Raw genomic sequence first — 13,418 nt, 5'->3', positions numbered from 1 at the left:
TGTTAATGTAACCCCCATCAGTTCTACACCACCCAACTCACTCTGAGCTGGCGACCTTCCGCATGGGAGTCAGTTGCTCTAACAAGGAGGCTAAAGACCATGGCCTCTAGCGTCTTCAGGTTTACCTGCACAGCTCTTCACTAGCTGGCCTTCTCTACACTCACCCCCCTAAACCTCACTTCCATCCTGGTCACGGCACCATTGTAACCCCAACGGTCCTACACCACCCAACCTGCTCCAAGCCGGGATCAAACCAGTGACTTTCCACATGGGAGTCGGTTGCTTTAACAACAAGAGGCTATGGCGTCTGTCGCTAGATCAACTTTAGAGGTCAGAGAAGTGAGGTTTACCTGCAAAGCGTTTCACTAGCTGGCCTTCGCTACGCTCATCCCCGTAAACCTCACTCCCATCCGGGTCAAGGCACCATTGTAGACGATTAGTACTCGGTTTTCTTTGTGCTGTGTAAAGTAATGATCAGATCTGACACCAAATCACACTTTGGACGGATCGTTTTATTCTGGTAAACAGATTACAAACACAGTGATCAGTTCCAGCAGTCTAACATGGCGTCCTGCAATGATGAGTGCATATTATCCATTATAAAGTAGTCAAAAAGAAAAAGATACATTGTGAATAATAATGATAATAATAAAAAACATCAACAAAAACATATATTTTGCAAGAGCACTCACTCATCACTCTTTTGGCTGCGAGAATAATAATGACCAGTAAGAAACTAGTTTATAATGCCACTAGCCAATGAACAGAGAGGGGGTCATTTAGAACTTAAGGGCTATGAACATAAAAGAAAAGCAAGTGGAGGCATTTTTAAAAGCTGTTACACTAACAATGTTGAATGAGCACTCTCAGATTTCATCTCAAATATCTTAACCTGTGTTCTACCACACAGACCAGGGAGATAAATATGATATTAATTACATTTATTTCATGAGTATTTTTTGACAAAATTATCATTCAGCAGAACATAGGAATTCTTTGGCGGAGGCAACATTTGTAGCTTAAATCAGAAGTTTTTAGATCCTGCTATGACTGCCAAGGACTAAGGCAGGGGTGGAGCCTACCTCCCTGGACACGGCCGACCTGGTGATGGTGCAGAGGATGGTGAGTTAAAGTCTGCGTCAGTCTCTGCAACCAAATGAATGAAATGAATGGTAAGCTTATATATTGCTTGTGTCTCTTGGCTACTGGTTAGAACTTATTGTGATGAGTGATGTGATATTAGGTCTTCCTGGTAGGACTAGCGCTAAAGCTACAATTTTCATGGTTGGCACAACTAATGCTTTAAGGAAATAACATGAACCACATCTTCTAAAAATATCACTGAATCCCAAGATTAAAACTTAAAACATGCAGAAAAAAGCACTTGGGTAGATAATTCTAAGGCAATGAAATTGAGACTTTATAAAGCCCAAAGGCATCCAAATATACTTTAGGGCCAGTGTTATAACCAGTATAATGTTACAAACACTTTGAAGTAAGCAGAGAGTAAATTTTGACTGAAGTGTGTGTCCAGTTTCCACATGACTTAAACATCCATCCGTCTCTCCAGAACAGGTTTGAGAGGAGAATACGGGTGTGGAAAATCACAGCCCAGTAGCTGACGTGTAGACGATTCCCAATCCCTGCCGATCTCCAGCCTGCTGCACACACACGGATACTGTCTGTCTGTCTGAAAGGCCCAGTCCACGGCCCTCTTCACCGCCTCCCAGTACATCAGTCTGAATGGAGAAGAGCAGAAAGTCATGGATGCACAGATACTGGAGTGACTCACTATGAGGACGCGTGCTGGTACCTGGGCTCCTGGGACTCTTTGAGTCGGAGGAGAGACTCGAGCAGCCGTCCCACCTCCAGCTTCTTCACCCGGATCAGCTGCAGCACCAGCAGAGTCGCCAGCAGCCTCAGAATATCAGCATGAGCTTTCACACCTGACACACAAACATCTGACTGACTCAAGGGTTAAACACACATAGACCTGTCTGTATATAACAAGCACACTAAAGTTTAAAATATGTTGAGCTTTATATTCAAAAGCACTTTCTCAATCTAGTACACTCTATAATAATCATAAAGTAAGGGCACACGTGTGTTTTTCTGTGTTCCTCAGTTTCATAAGGCTGATAATGCCCCTAAATGGCACACATGAATGGTAACTGATCTCTTAAGATTTTAGTAGACAGTCAAAAACAAAGCAGCAACAGGCAGTAAAAGATATGTTACCTAAAGATTGGATGCCTTTCTCCTTAAGGAAAATGTTGGCAAAAAAGTCGACGTCCAGGTTGAAAAATCTGCTCATCCTGCCAGTGCACTCCCAGTATCCATCCTGTATCCAGACACAAGCAATATAGTCACATTCTCTTGATTACACATTTTCATTTTATATATAGTCGAGTGCATTAAATGATGTGTAAACACCTCGTGCTGAAGCTCAAACAGCTCATTCCAAGGCACTGCAGTGTCAGGTCTGCTTAATTCTTCTGTCATGACTGGCTGATCCAAGATCATCTTACGTGTTTTCATCTGTTCCCATGGGTGAAATCCTTTAGATTTTATTCTTTTCTTTAATGAGTAATCAACCACAGGTGAGTCTTCTAAAGTGCGAGTCAGCTCAGGTTGTGCAGGAGTCAAAGGGGCAGTTTGCAGCGACTGTAGGCTTTTTAGCATTGCTTGTTGTTGTTGCCTATGTGGGGAGGATCCAAAGAGTCCAAAGGCTGAGGTACTGGAGTGTGCACTTTGGAGGGAACTACGAAATCTTAATCCAGATCTTAGCAGAGGTACAGACCCTGTGGTTTGAGCAAAAGCAGATGCAGAGCCCATTGTAACACTACTGCGCAAATCTCCATGATCACTACTTGAAGGAGGAGTAAAAACAGGAGGAGGAGGAGTAGTCGCAGACATGTATCTTGAAGAACAATGATAAGGGTAAACAGAATCTGCTCTAAAAGGAGGCGCTGAGCTCCAAAAGTCACTGGTAATCGCATCAGAAGATGAAGAGGAAGGGCTTTCAATCGAGGTGTAAATTGCTGGCAGACTTTGTTCTGCAATAAAAGGACTGTGATAGGGTTGAGGCACTGGGGCAATCTGGCTGGCAAGGGGAGGAGAACGCCTGTCTCTCGTCAAAACTGTTGCGGACATGAGGGCAGGATGAGAACGAGGAGAATGAGGAGGAGGAGGAGGAGGAGGAGAATGAATCATTGGGAGAGATTGTTCTAACTTCTTAGACATTATACGAGGACGCAAGGATTCAAAACGATGAGCAGATCTTGGAGCATCAGCATAAGGAGGAGGGGAAGGAAAAGGAGAAAGAGGAGTCATTGAGATAGACTTAGGCATTATACGACGATTAAGGGATTGAATACGAGAAGCAGCACTTAGAGCACTAGCAAGAGGAGAAGGAGGAGGAGAAGACCTCTTCTCCATGAGTAAAGAATCCAGCGATTCCCAAGAAGGAGGTGGGTGAGAGGGAGGGGGAGATCCACCTGTTCCTTTACAATAAAACCTAAGAGAACGATCAGTGGATCCTGCTGAGTCAACGTCACGACAACGTGCTTTTAAATGTAAAGAACGCCTGGATGCCAGAGCAGAACAAGGAGGTGGAAAACAGAAAGCAATGTCATCAAAACTTTCTGAAGTGGCTTCTTGAAGAGCAAAACCATCATCGGAAGAAGTTGAGAAGCGACTGCGTGAGTCCTCTGAATCAGCTTGTTCAAGATCAATACCATCACAATAAAAATCCATTGGTTCCTCTGAATCCATCTGAAAAACAAATACATACAAATTATTGCTGTAGACACTGAGGAGCTAAAAAATAATGAAACCAACTGTGATTGTTAAACCCCACGACTCTTTATGTTGTTACCAATTCTTCATCTTCAGCAGCAGCAGCAGCTTCAGTCCAGCACATATACGGCAGAATGTCCACATCCTCCTCTGATATGAGTTTAGGAATATCTGTGAATCCAGTGTCAAACTCTTTCTGCTCCTGCAAAGAGCAAATGAGGACATTAATTTTCCATTTTTAAGTGTTCAGTTTGATTCTTCATTAATTCACAACATTTTATTAGAAAAATTCAGACGTTTTGTAAGAGCATGTGACGACCTGTCTGCCCAGATGGTTACTTCTTCTTTATTATTATCATTATATTATTAATGTGAAAACTAGTTGAATGACAAACTACTTACAACAAATGAAAAATCAGTGTGAGTATTAGAGTAAATGTGTATAAGCGTGTGTGTGACCAAAACACTCGTAGTTAGCAGTAATCATACTGTACCCGCTCTTCGATGGCAACAAAGCTTGTAAACTGAGACAAAATGGAGAACTCTTTACTGAGCTCAATGATGAAGGACTTCAGCTCTGCTTTCTTCTCCTGATAGGGAAAACAGCAAATCAAGAAAGAAAAGAAAGCACATCACATCATTTAGGTTACAATGCTGGTTATATTAAAACAGGAACATGCAGTTAAATATTGTACCTCATGTTCTGCCTCACTGTTGCCTAGAATGCCATCTTCATAGTCTCTGATAATCGCTCTTGCTGTTAACTTGTGAAGGAACTATATACACACACGCACACGCGCACACACACAAAGACATGCACAGAAACATTTGATGCACATTTGATAAGGTTTCAGATTACACAAAGTATTTCAGACGTTCACTCACAGTTCCCTTCGTCTTCTGCAGTTCTGTGGTGGAAACCATTGTTTTGATCTCCTGCCCACTCAAATCACCAAACAATGTGGCCTTAAAGATTAATTATTACACAAATATAAACTATAAACAGGCAAACAGTTATGAAATCAGCTGCATAGCAATTACTGTATTATTATTAATACATTAAATTTTAATTTATTCATCCAAATTTCTTTTACACCCTTCTTATTCTTATTACCAATATTGATTGCTTCACAAGGTTTTCAATAACCAAATTTAATAAAAATTGTCTAAATATTTTCCACATTTCCTGTAAATTAACAATTATATGCAGGATATTTCATTATTTTCACTCATGACACTGTATTAGATACTATATTAGTACATTTACAGTAATAGATGTCCAGTCCTCATGAATAACATTCAGGGATTTTGTAAACTGTTGATTCAGAGTTTTGAACCAGTTCATTGACCATTTTAAATTAAACTCACCAACTCAAATTGCAATACTGAACAAATAATAAAATAATGACTAAAATGTTGCAATGACGACAAATCTCAGCAGATATCGTGTCATTATTCATTAGTATCTACAGAACATCAGCATCAGTAAAGCATGTCCACCTGAGTGCAGTGCGGCACAAAGCCGTATACGAGAGTGTGCCAGTCACTGAAGAGGGCATGAAGCTGTGAGGGAGCTTGAACAGGAGGAGGCGCTCTGGGATTAAACTGCTGCCACTTCACCGCCACTGATCTGCAGCCTGGAGACTCCATACGCTGAACCTGAGCGCGCACCTGAAACCACCAGCAAATCTGTTCAGCTCCAGCCTCAGAAACAATGAAGAGATAAAGTTAACAAAAACAACAGCATACATCACCTTTTCTGCCCAAGTGTGTTTCATCTTTGTGTCAAAAAACTCATATGTTCCTCCACCTGCCTGAGCCAAAGCTCTGAGCATATGACGATTAGCGGTCAAGCTAGACAAAGACAAACACAAGCAAACTCTAGCTTCAGAAACTCACTGTCAGAGGAAGAGAAACACAAAGAGACTTGTTTAAAGGCAGACCTGAGTCCGCAGGTGAAGAGACGCGTGTGGCAGGAGTTTTCTCTGACCAGCTGTAGAGTCACAGGCTGGTTCTGAACATGTCCATCAGACAGCAGCAGGACGTTCCTCATGCCCTGGCAGGGGGGCAGCAAGCTAAGGCTCCGGAGAGGACGCCACAGATCAGTGCTGCCACCAGCGCCGCTACACGACTGAAGACAGGACAAATACACTGATACACACAATCACAGTCAACTCTGACTCTCATTAAACTTTACTCACCATAATAAACTTCCTGGCTGCTTCAGACACCTCATTTAAGGGCACCGGTGCAGGAAAAGCTTCCTTGTAATCTGTTTAAACACACATTAGAATTGAGAACTAGTATATACTGCCATGCACACATGATCTCTCAGACAAATCACAGATTAATGATGAACTGAAAATGTTGACATGATGATCAGTGAGAGAATATCAGATGCTTTCAGTGAACACTAACCAGCGCTGAAAGAGATGATGTTGATCTTCAGTGAGCGGTCCAGAGATTTGAGCACTTGAAGGGCAATCCTGCGGGCGTTCAGCATCGCTTCTCCCTGCATAGACCTGGAGGAGTCCAGCAGAATGACCACATCGCTCACACTGGACGATCCTCCAGAAAGAGACAAACCGCTTGACTTGAAGTCTGGATAAAACACCAGCATGCAGGCCTGCAGGGATCAGATGGATGCAATTTTTACTTATATTTATACATTCCTTATATCTTACATTACATATTTATACTCATATTTTGATTAGATTGTTTCATGATGTTCAGCAAGATTGAGTGAAATACAAACATCCATGACAGATGTGACTGATGATTTCTTCACCTGACTGTCTTTTTCTGGATGGTTCTCGACCCACATCCTGGGCATGTGGATATTAGAAGGACTGAAGGACAACTGTAACCCATCAGGTCCAAATGTCTGACCTGGCAACGTGCTGATCACTGCCTTACAGTCAGTCATCTGAACAGGGAAGACATTAGTACTGTTCATACCTAAATCTGCTCCTTTAATTCAGTGAAAATTAAGCAAAAGTAACCTTGGTTTTGATGCGGTGTGAACAGTTTAAGTTGATGATCTCATAAGGCATTTCAATGGACATTGACAGAGAAAACTCCCTGAAGAATAAACAAAACATTAAAGAAACAACATGTGGTTTGTGACATTAAATAATGAGCTTTTCTATTGTTTCTCCACAGCAGTTTAATCTTCAGTGAACTTCCAGCAATTGAGACTCTCACCCCTTTGACTCGGACAGGCCAATCTTTTCAACAGTTGTCTGAAATACAACACAACTCTCAGTCAAAACACTGAAATGAACAGCAGGCAAATGACAGCAGTGAAGGACCAACCTGAGTTGTCTGGTTAAGGGCGGCGCTCTCTTGCCATGGTGCCACGCTTCCAGACAGTGAGAAGACTATAGAGCCCGATCTCACCACCAGCTCAGTGATGAACGTCACCTTGATCAAAACTGAGGCTCCAGGAGGAAGATTCCCCACGCTGATAGTAAACACATCCTGATCACATAAACACATGACCTTAGACAAACATTCCTGTTCATATCAGCCACACAGCAGTTATTATTATGACTAGCTCATCTGTAGGAAATGATGTTCAGGAGCTCACAGGTGCATCCTGGTCCATCAGGTAGGCTCCATGACCTTTCTCTATAGCCTGCTTGTACTCCTTACGAGCCTGCTCTTTTTCCTTTACCTACAGCACAACGAAACACTTGTAAAATGAACAGAAAATAGCTTTAAATATCAGCAGCTGAACGTGACAAGCTGTAAATGATTTGCACCTTTCCAATAACGTGCTTTCCATTGATAAAGGCTTCAAATCCACACACTGCTGCCGTCTCCTCCAGTGGAAAGACAAACTTTGCTTCAATGGGAACAGCACTCTGATTTGTGTAGGTCTGAAAAATGATGACCTGGTGACAAAGCAGAGAAAGATATGCTCACAGTTAAAGTTATAAGTTCAGACGAAATGGTTTGGCTAAAGGATTTTGAGGGATTTAGGTTTGGAAAAGCCACAGCCTGTCTACAGTATAACATGACATGATTTTTCCCTATGTCGATGCATAATAAAGTATAAATCAATTATCATACATTATTTTAAGTGTGTAGATTGAACCGCTCAATATACTGTACATCACCACACTTCCTGCGGGATAATGCAATGATATTAGATCTCTGGCGAAATTTTGTCCACATGTTCAGTGATTAGAAAAATAAGTGTAAAAAAAAGTTTTTCAAATGTTATTGTTGCTATCTAGAATCTTTTCTTTTACTTCTGTCATGACTGTCGTAACACACCTGACACAGAAGGTCCATCAGTTTGCACTTCACATTGACAGCCTGTAGAGGAAGTTTCTGACCACTGCTGTCCAGCAAACCTGCGTTCATCTCTTCCAGAGGATTCTTAGTGGACTCCAAACCCTCACTGTCATCACTGGACACTAAAGTCACACGGATGAACACAGAAACAGAAAGGAACTCTACAGCACAAATCACAGCATATCATCCAGTATTTAGTGCATGTTGTTCAATACTTACAGACATCAGTTGGTGCGTGTGTGAGTTCCACAAAGGTATTGATTTGAGGCTGGAAGTCTTTTAACTCGTCCCCCTCCAGAGTGAACTGCACCACATACTTCAGTCTGATCTGCTCTGTGTTAAACACCACAAACTCATCGTCCTGTCCAGTATAAGGCAAAACACAAACCCAAAGGTCACATTAGATCCCAAAACACAAGCAGAGTGTTAAGTACACAGAAAAAGACTAAGAAGAGCACCTCAAATTCAGAGAGTCTGTAGTGTGAACGGCGGACTCCATGAACGCTGTGGAAGCCATCAGGAGCACAAGTCAAACTGGTGTCTTTCTTCAGCAGGTCTTTGCACCGACCCAACGCCACTTCACACACCAACAGCAGCCGAGAGCCATCAGTTACACTGGGCTTGGAGTATTTCACACTGGTCCTTTAACATCGAGAAACATTTTAATGACGGGATAAATCTGCACTTGTTAAGTGATTTTATTAAAAGAATGAGAAATGCACAAGGCCACTGACTTTAGAGAGTCACTGAAGTAGATTCCTCCTCCAAGATTCCCGATATCCGTCCTCTCAATTCCATGCAGTTCCACTCCGACCATGGGCAGCAGCAGACCTCTACACATAACATGTTATAAACATGTATAATATTTAATTACATCAGCTGATTAACAAATAAAGTGAATCAGAAATACAGCTTTTCTTGTTTGCTTTGACCTGGTTAAAGAAACTAGGCTCCACTTCATTTTCCTCATCACTATCCCAGCAGAGCAGAAGACAGGTCTTACAAATGTGTAAACCCTTTCTCACTGGGTTGACACATTCTCTCCCCCATTTTTCAAAACAGTTAACACAGATGCCATTCAAGCAGTCTAAACTCCATTGTTTTAGCTATGGTAATCAAACAAAAACCATCTATTCCTAACCATTAGAAACTACCAAGATCAGTATGAATTCACTGAAGCACCGGTTTGACACTCGGTTTCACACAAATCTACAATTAGCAATCAGTCTGCAAACAATAAAAATGGTGGAAGGTCTTTTTTGTTCTGTGCCAGCATGAATGGAGGAGCTCAATAGTGGCGATGTCCTATACTCCCAATAGATTTGACTGTATATAGGTTTACAAGTGTTTTCTCTAATATTTAAAGTAATTTATTACTTTTGTCTGTTCTTTTTTTAAAGTATTTCAGTTTTCAGCCACAATTTGAAAAATATCATGAATTCATTATAAATTTAATCAAAGCATTTCTTATTCTGCATCCAATTCTTTGCAAAAAGTTAAATTTGACAGCCCAAATAGAAAGACAACAAATGGCATTGGCAATAGGCTACAATGGTAAGCAATGGTGCACGGATTCACACTGAGTTCTGTATTTTGTATTTTGTTGTCCATTGTGTAGTCATTAATTGAAAGAGCTCATATACTTGTTTGCAAGTTGCGTTGTTTTAAGGTAAAACTAGCTTTTGTTTTGAATACGGTATGTGCGTTTTGCAAGCAAAATGTGTCATTTTGACCATGAGTGCCACTGTTTAGGTCTGTGTGTTTGAAAATGTGGAGTTTCAGTTAATGGCTGCATCAAAGCAATCAAGAAAAACTATAATATTTTAGCATTTGCTTAAAGAGTCATAAAAATACAGATAAAGAGACTGAAGTCTACATTTACTAAATATGGCAAATCTTATACAAATACAGAAAGTTCTGCAAGAATGCATGAATGAAAGACCAAAGCAGTTAATTCCGATTATGACCAACATATTGATTCCCAACAAAGCAGCACACTTTGGGTCACAAATAAGCAAAGAACGTCTCTCTATAAAAGCAGTCTGATCCATATTTAGTCTCACATTTTCCATATTTACTTCCACATTGAGAATAAGGTGGATTTGCTCTTACCGTGACAGTATTCCAACCAAACTACTGGGACTAGTGGAGTGGAGGAGGGGCTTAATGTTGCCTAACTCCTCCCTAAACATCTGAAGCTCCACCCCTCTGCTGACACGCACTATCTGCTGAATCTGAACAGGCCTGTAGGGGATATAAGTTTAACACAATTTATGTTATGTAAATACATGCAAATATCAGCCATGACAGAAAAAGACCACAAATCATCACAGTCCAGTTTACCTGTCCTGAAGCAGTTTAGAAACTGCATGAAACTCAGGGTTTTCTGGTGGAACAAAGTCAATGCTGCACCTCAGAGCTCGATACTTTCCCAGAGACGAAGGGGACGGGCTTCCCAGAGTGGCTTCACTCACATTCACAATATCTCTGATCAGCTGGAGACCACAGGAGAATGTTAAGTTCATGTCTTTACTGTTTAACAACAGCCTCGTGATGAAATCCCCCAAGTAAATTATCTTATTGTCTTATATCTCATATGAGCAGTATATTGTAATACTAAAGTCTTAATGGTCCTAATGTGGTATAATAAATGTAATACTATGTTGGTTTACACATTACCTGACAAAGGTCTAGTTTCTGAGACACAAGCTTGTGTTTGGACGGAGGGTCGATTATTCTGAGGGGCAGGAGTGTGTTGACCTCCTCTAGCAGGGCTTTGGCTTCATCTTCATTCTGAGTCTTTTGTGCCTGCAGTAACAATCCTTCCACCCTGCTCACCTGCAACAGCACAGAGACCTTAAACACACTGTAGTAAACAATCCGAATATTCACTGTGTGTGATTAAATAAGCTCCTGCTCACATCATTGAGGCTGATTCTGGACAAGGGGACTGTCAGGATGTTATTAAGAGAACCGAGAGCTTCAGTCCAAATCAGCTCCACGAAGACACCAACTTCCTTTGATAATGTGCTGCAGTTCAGCCTCTCCTCCAGCAGAAGCTGCCAATCAATCAGTCACACACACATTTTACACACATTAGACACAAATTATACATAAATCACACACATAAAAATAGATGTTTGTGTTTACCTGCTGCAGGCTGTAAGATGCCAAGCGCTCAACCTCAGCAGGAAGTGTGTGTGTCTTTGTGAATCCCTGAGCCTCCATTTCCTTCATCAGCATCAGATAAGCTTCCACAGCATCTTCAGACGTCTCACAGAAAACAAGCTTGTCCTGGACCACTGCGGTCTATAGTGAGAGAGTGTCCATCAGCACAAGAGCACAAGATTCAGTACCAACAGTACAATCAGACTCAAATAAGAACAATTTACAATTATAAACAAGTTTCAAGACCAAACCTTAGCTTCACGCAACACTGAACAGAGCACACGATACTGCTGGCCTGCTCGTCCATTGACACTCTGGAGCTCCAAAACAGACAGAGTCTTGGGTTTGACCTGCAACATAATCAATGATTGTGACTGCTCTGAGAAAGCTGTCGCTTCAGCAATGCCTTTATTTGACTTTTTATTTTATTTTGTCAGCTATTGAGGTTTGTGCACTATGAATGTTCTCACCCTCTGAAAAACTGAATACTTGGCCACATGAAAATATGAGGGAAATTCAGGCAGGTCACTGTCACCTTCTTTGTACACTCTAATGGTAAATGAAAAGACGCATTCAGATAAACTTTCATAACTAAACCGAGAGAATCAGATTTAAAACAACTGGAAAAGTAAACGTTTGACTAATACTCAGGAACTGAGAGTGACATGAAAACAAGAGCAAACCTGAAACTTCCACCCTTCTTAGGGATCTTAACCTCTGTTTGGTCTTCAGAATGACCTTTGATCTTTTGTTCTTTTAGTGTCTGGGTGGACACTATGACCCCTTAATAGAGAAAAACATTATTTTAACAGAGCCAAAAAACAAACACACGATCAACATAAACACAACAAAACACGTCCACAAATAACTCAGTCTGTGTGTGACTCTTGAAATCGTTTTTGTTTCTCTGACCTTTTATCAAACTATTATGACTTAAACACAAATGTTTGACATTCTTCAAACCCAAGAAAATGAGAGAATTTATTAAATGATGCTTATGAATCTTTACCTGGACAAGGGAGGGATTTAGAGCCAGGATATGACAGCTGTGGAGTCAAATTATGCTCCGTCAAAGGCAGAAGATGTCCTTCATCCAGACAGCTCCACACATACTGCGTACCAACCACCGGGATCTGGAGCTTCTGGATGCTGCGCTGCCGGTTACTACTCAGGTCATTCACATGGCTAGTGACCACAAAAGAGCACTGGAGAAGATAAAACAAGTCAACAGACACATGACAGCTGGACAGTTACTAATTACACAAGAGTTAGGAAGTAAATTCAATGAATTTATTGCTTATCAAAGGATTAGTAGTACAACTTCTGTATTCTTGTTTTAGGAGCTCACAGGACCCTGCTAAAAAAACTGCTTAAAAAAGCCCAGGCCAAACATGAAATGTCTAATTTGAAGTAGCTGATCTATACATACATGATTATTAGCTCTGTGTAACTGTCCCTATTGTGTGTTATGGAATAAAATAATCCATCATAGAACATGTGAAAATGAACCTCTTTGTTGATGGTGTAGGAGATGTTTCCTCCATTCTCCAGAAGAGCTGATTTCAGCTTCTGCTTCTCTTTAAAAGGCACATTCTTCACATCAAACACAACAGTACAGTTTTCAAACACTGTCATGATGCTGTCAGTGTCTGAACAAGAAGAGAAAAGACAGAAGACAAGAAAAAACTACAGTAAATAACGGTGAATATTGTAACTATTACAGTTAATGCTTTATATTTATTTAGGTAATCCCATTAAACACCTGGACATTTTACTTTTCTAATATTCACTCAAAAGTCAGGCTTTATGCACTCCTATTAAATTAACTTCGTAATTAGACAAAGCAATAATCTGACTCTGGCAATAATAACAGCTGATATTGTTGTCAATATAGCAGAAAGAACACCTTACCGTGAAAAAACACGTAGAAATCCTAATATTGTTAGTATGTGGTGTGAAGTCCGGTAAAAGACGAGTTTCCTGACTCATATACAGTAAAGACACGCCCCCACCCCTGCCTGAAATAAACACGAGGCGAGCTCCACCCAGTGGCCACTGCAGTTAAATTACTCGGCAGACTACAGTAGGCTAGTTACAGATGGCTAGTATAATTTTCAAGATACTGAAAAAAAATTAAAAAGAGAGTGAAG

General features: G+C 40.9%; 1 protein-coding gene across 1 annotated transcript; it reads right to left on the bottom strand.

The window, feature by feature from the left end:
• Positions 1-494: 494 nt before the first annotated feature.
• Positions 495-13,264, bottom strand: LOC147842336 (protein mono-ADP-ribosyltransferase PARP4). Its single transcript, XM_087267685.1, has 34 exons — positions 13,180-13,264; positions 12,778-12,917; positions 12,278-12,473; positions 11,952-12,051; positions 11,739-11,817; positions 11,520-11,618; positions 11,251-11,409; positions 11,022-11,159; positions 10,780-10,938; positions 10,444-10,595; positions 10,213-10,344; positions 8,835-8,933; positions 8,559-8,742; positions 8,320-8,461; positions 8,080-8,222; positions 7,563-7,694; positions 7,388-7,474; positions 7,114-7,278; positions 7,003-7,040; positions 6,801-6,879; positions 6,587-6,724; positions 6,217-6,424; positions 6,000-6,070; positions 5,742-5,929; positions 5,553-5,652; positions 5,299-5,469; positions 4,684-4,764; positions 4,494-4,574; positions 4,293-4,388; positions 3,878-4,000; positions 2,434-3,774; positions 2,239-2,341; positions 1,814-1,946; positions 495-1,739 (listed from the first exon to the last, which is right to left on the bottom strand). Exons 2-34 carry the CDS (start codon positions 12,901-12,903, stop codon positions 1,547-1,549), a joined length of 5,436 nt encoding a protein of 1,811 aa, XP_087123811.1. The 5' UTR covers positions 12,904-12,917; positions 13,180-13,264; the 3' UTR covers positions 495-1,546.
• Between the last annotated feature and the right edge of the window lie 154 nt (positions 13,265-13,418).

This window comes from Danio rerio, chromosome 9, assembly GCF_052040795.2.
Source record: "Danio rerio strain M-AB ecotype USA chromosome 9, GRCz13ab, whole genome shotgun sequence".
Classification (NCBI taxonomy): Eukaryota; Metazoa; Chordata; class Actinopteri; order Cypriniformes; family Danionidae; genus Danio; species Danio rerio.
This window is presented reverse-complemented; position numbering and strand designations above follow the sequence as displayed.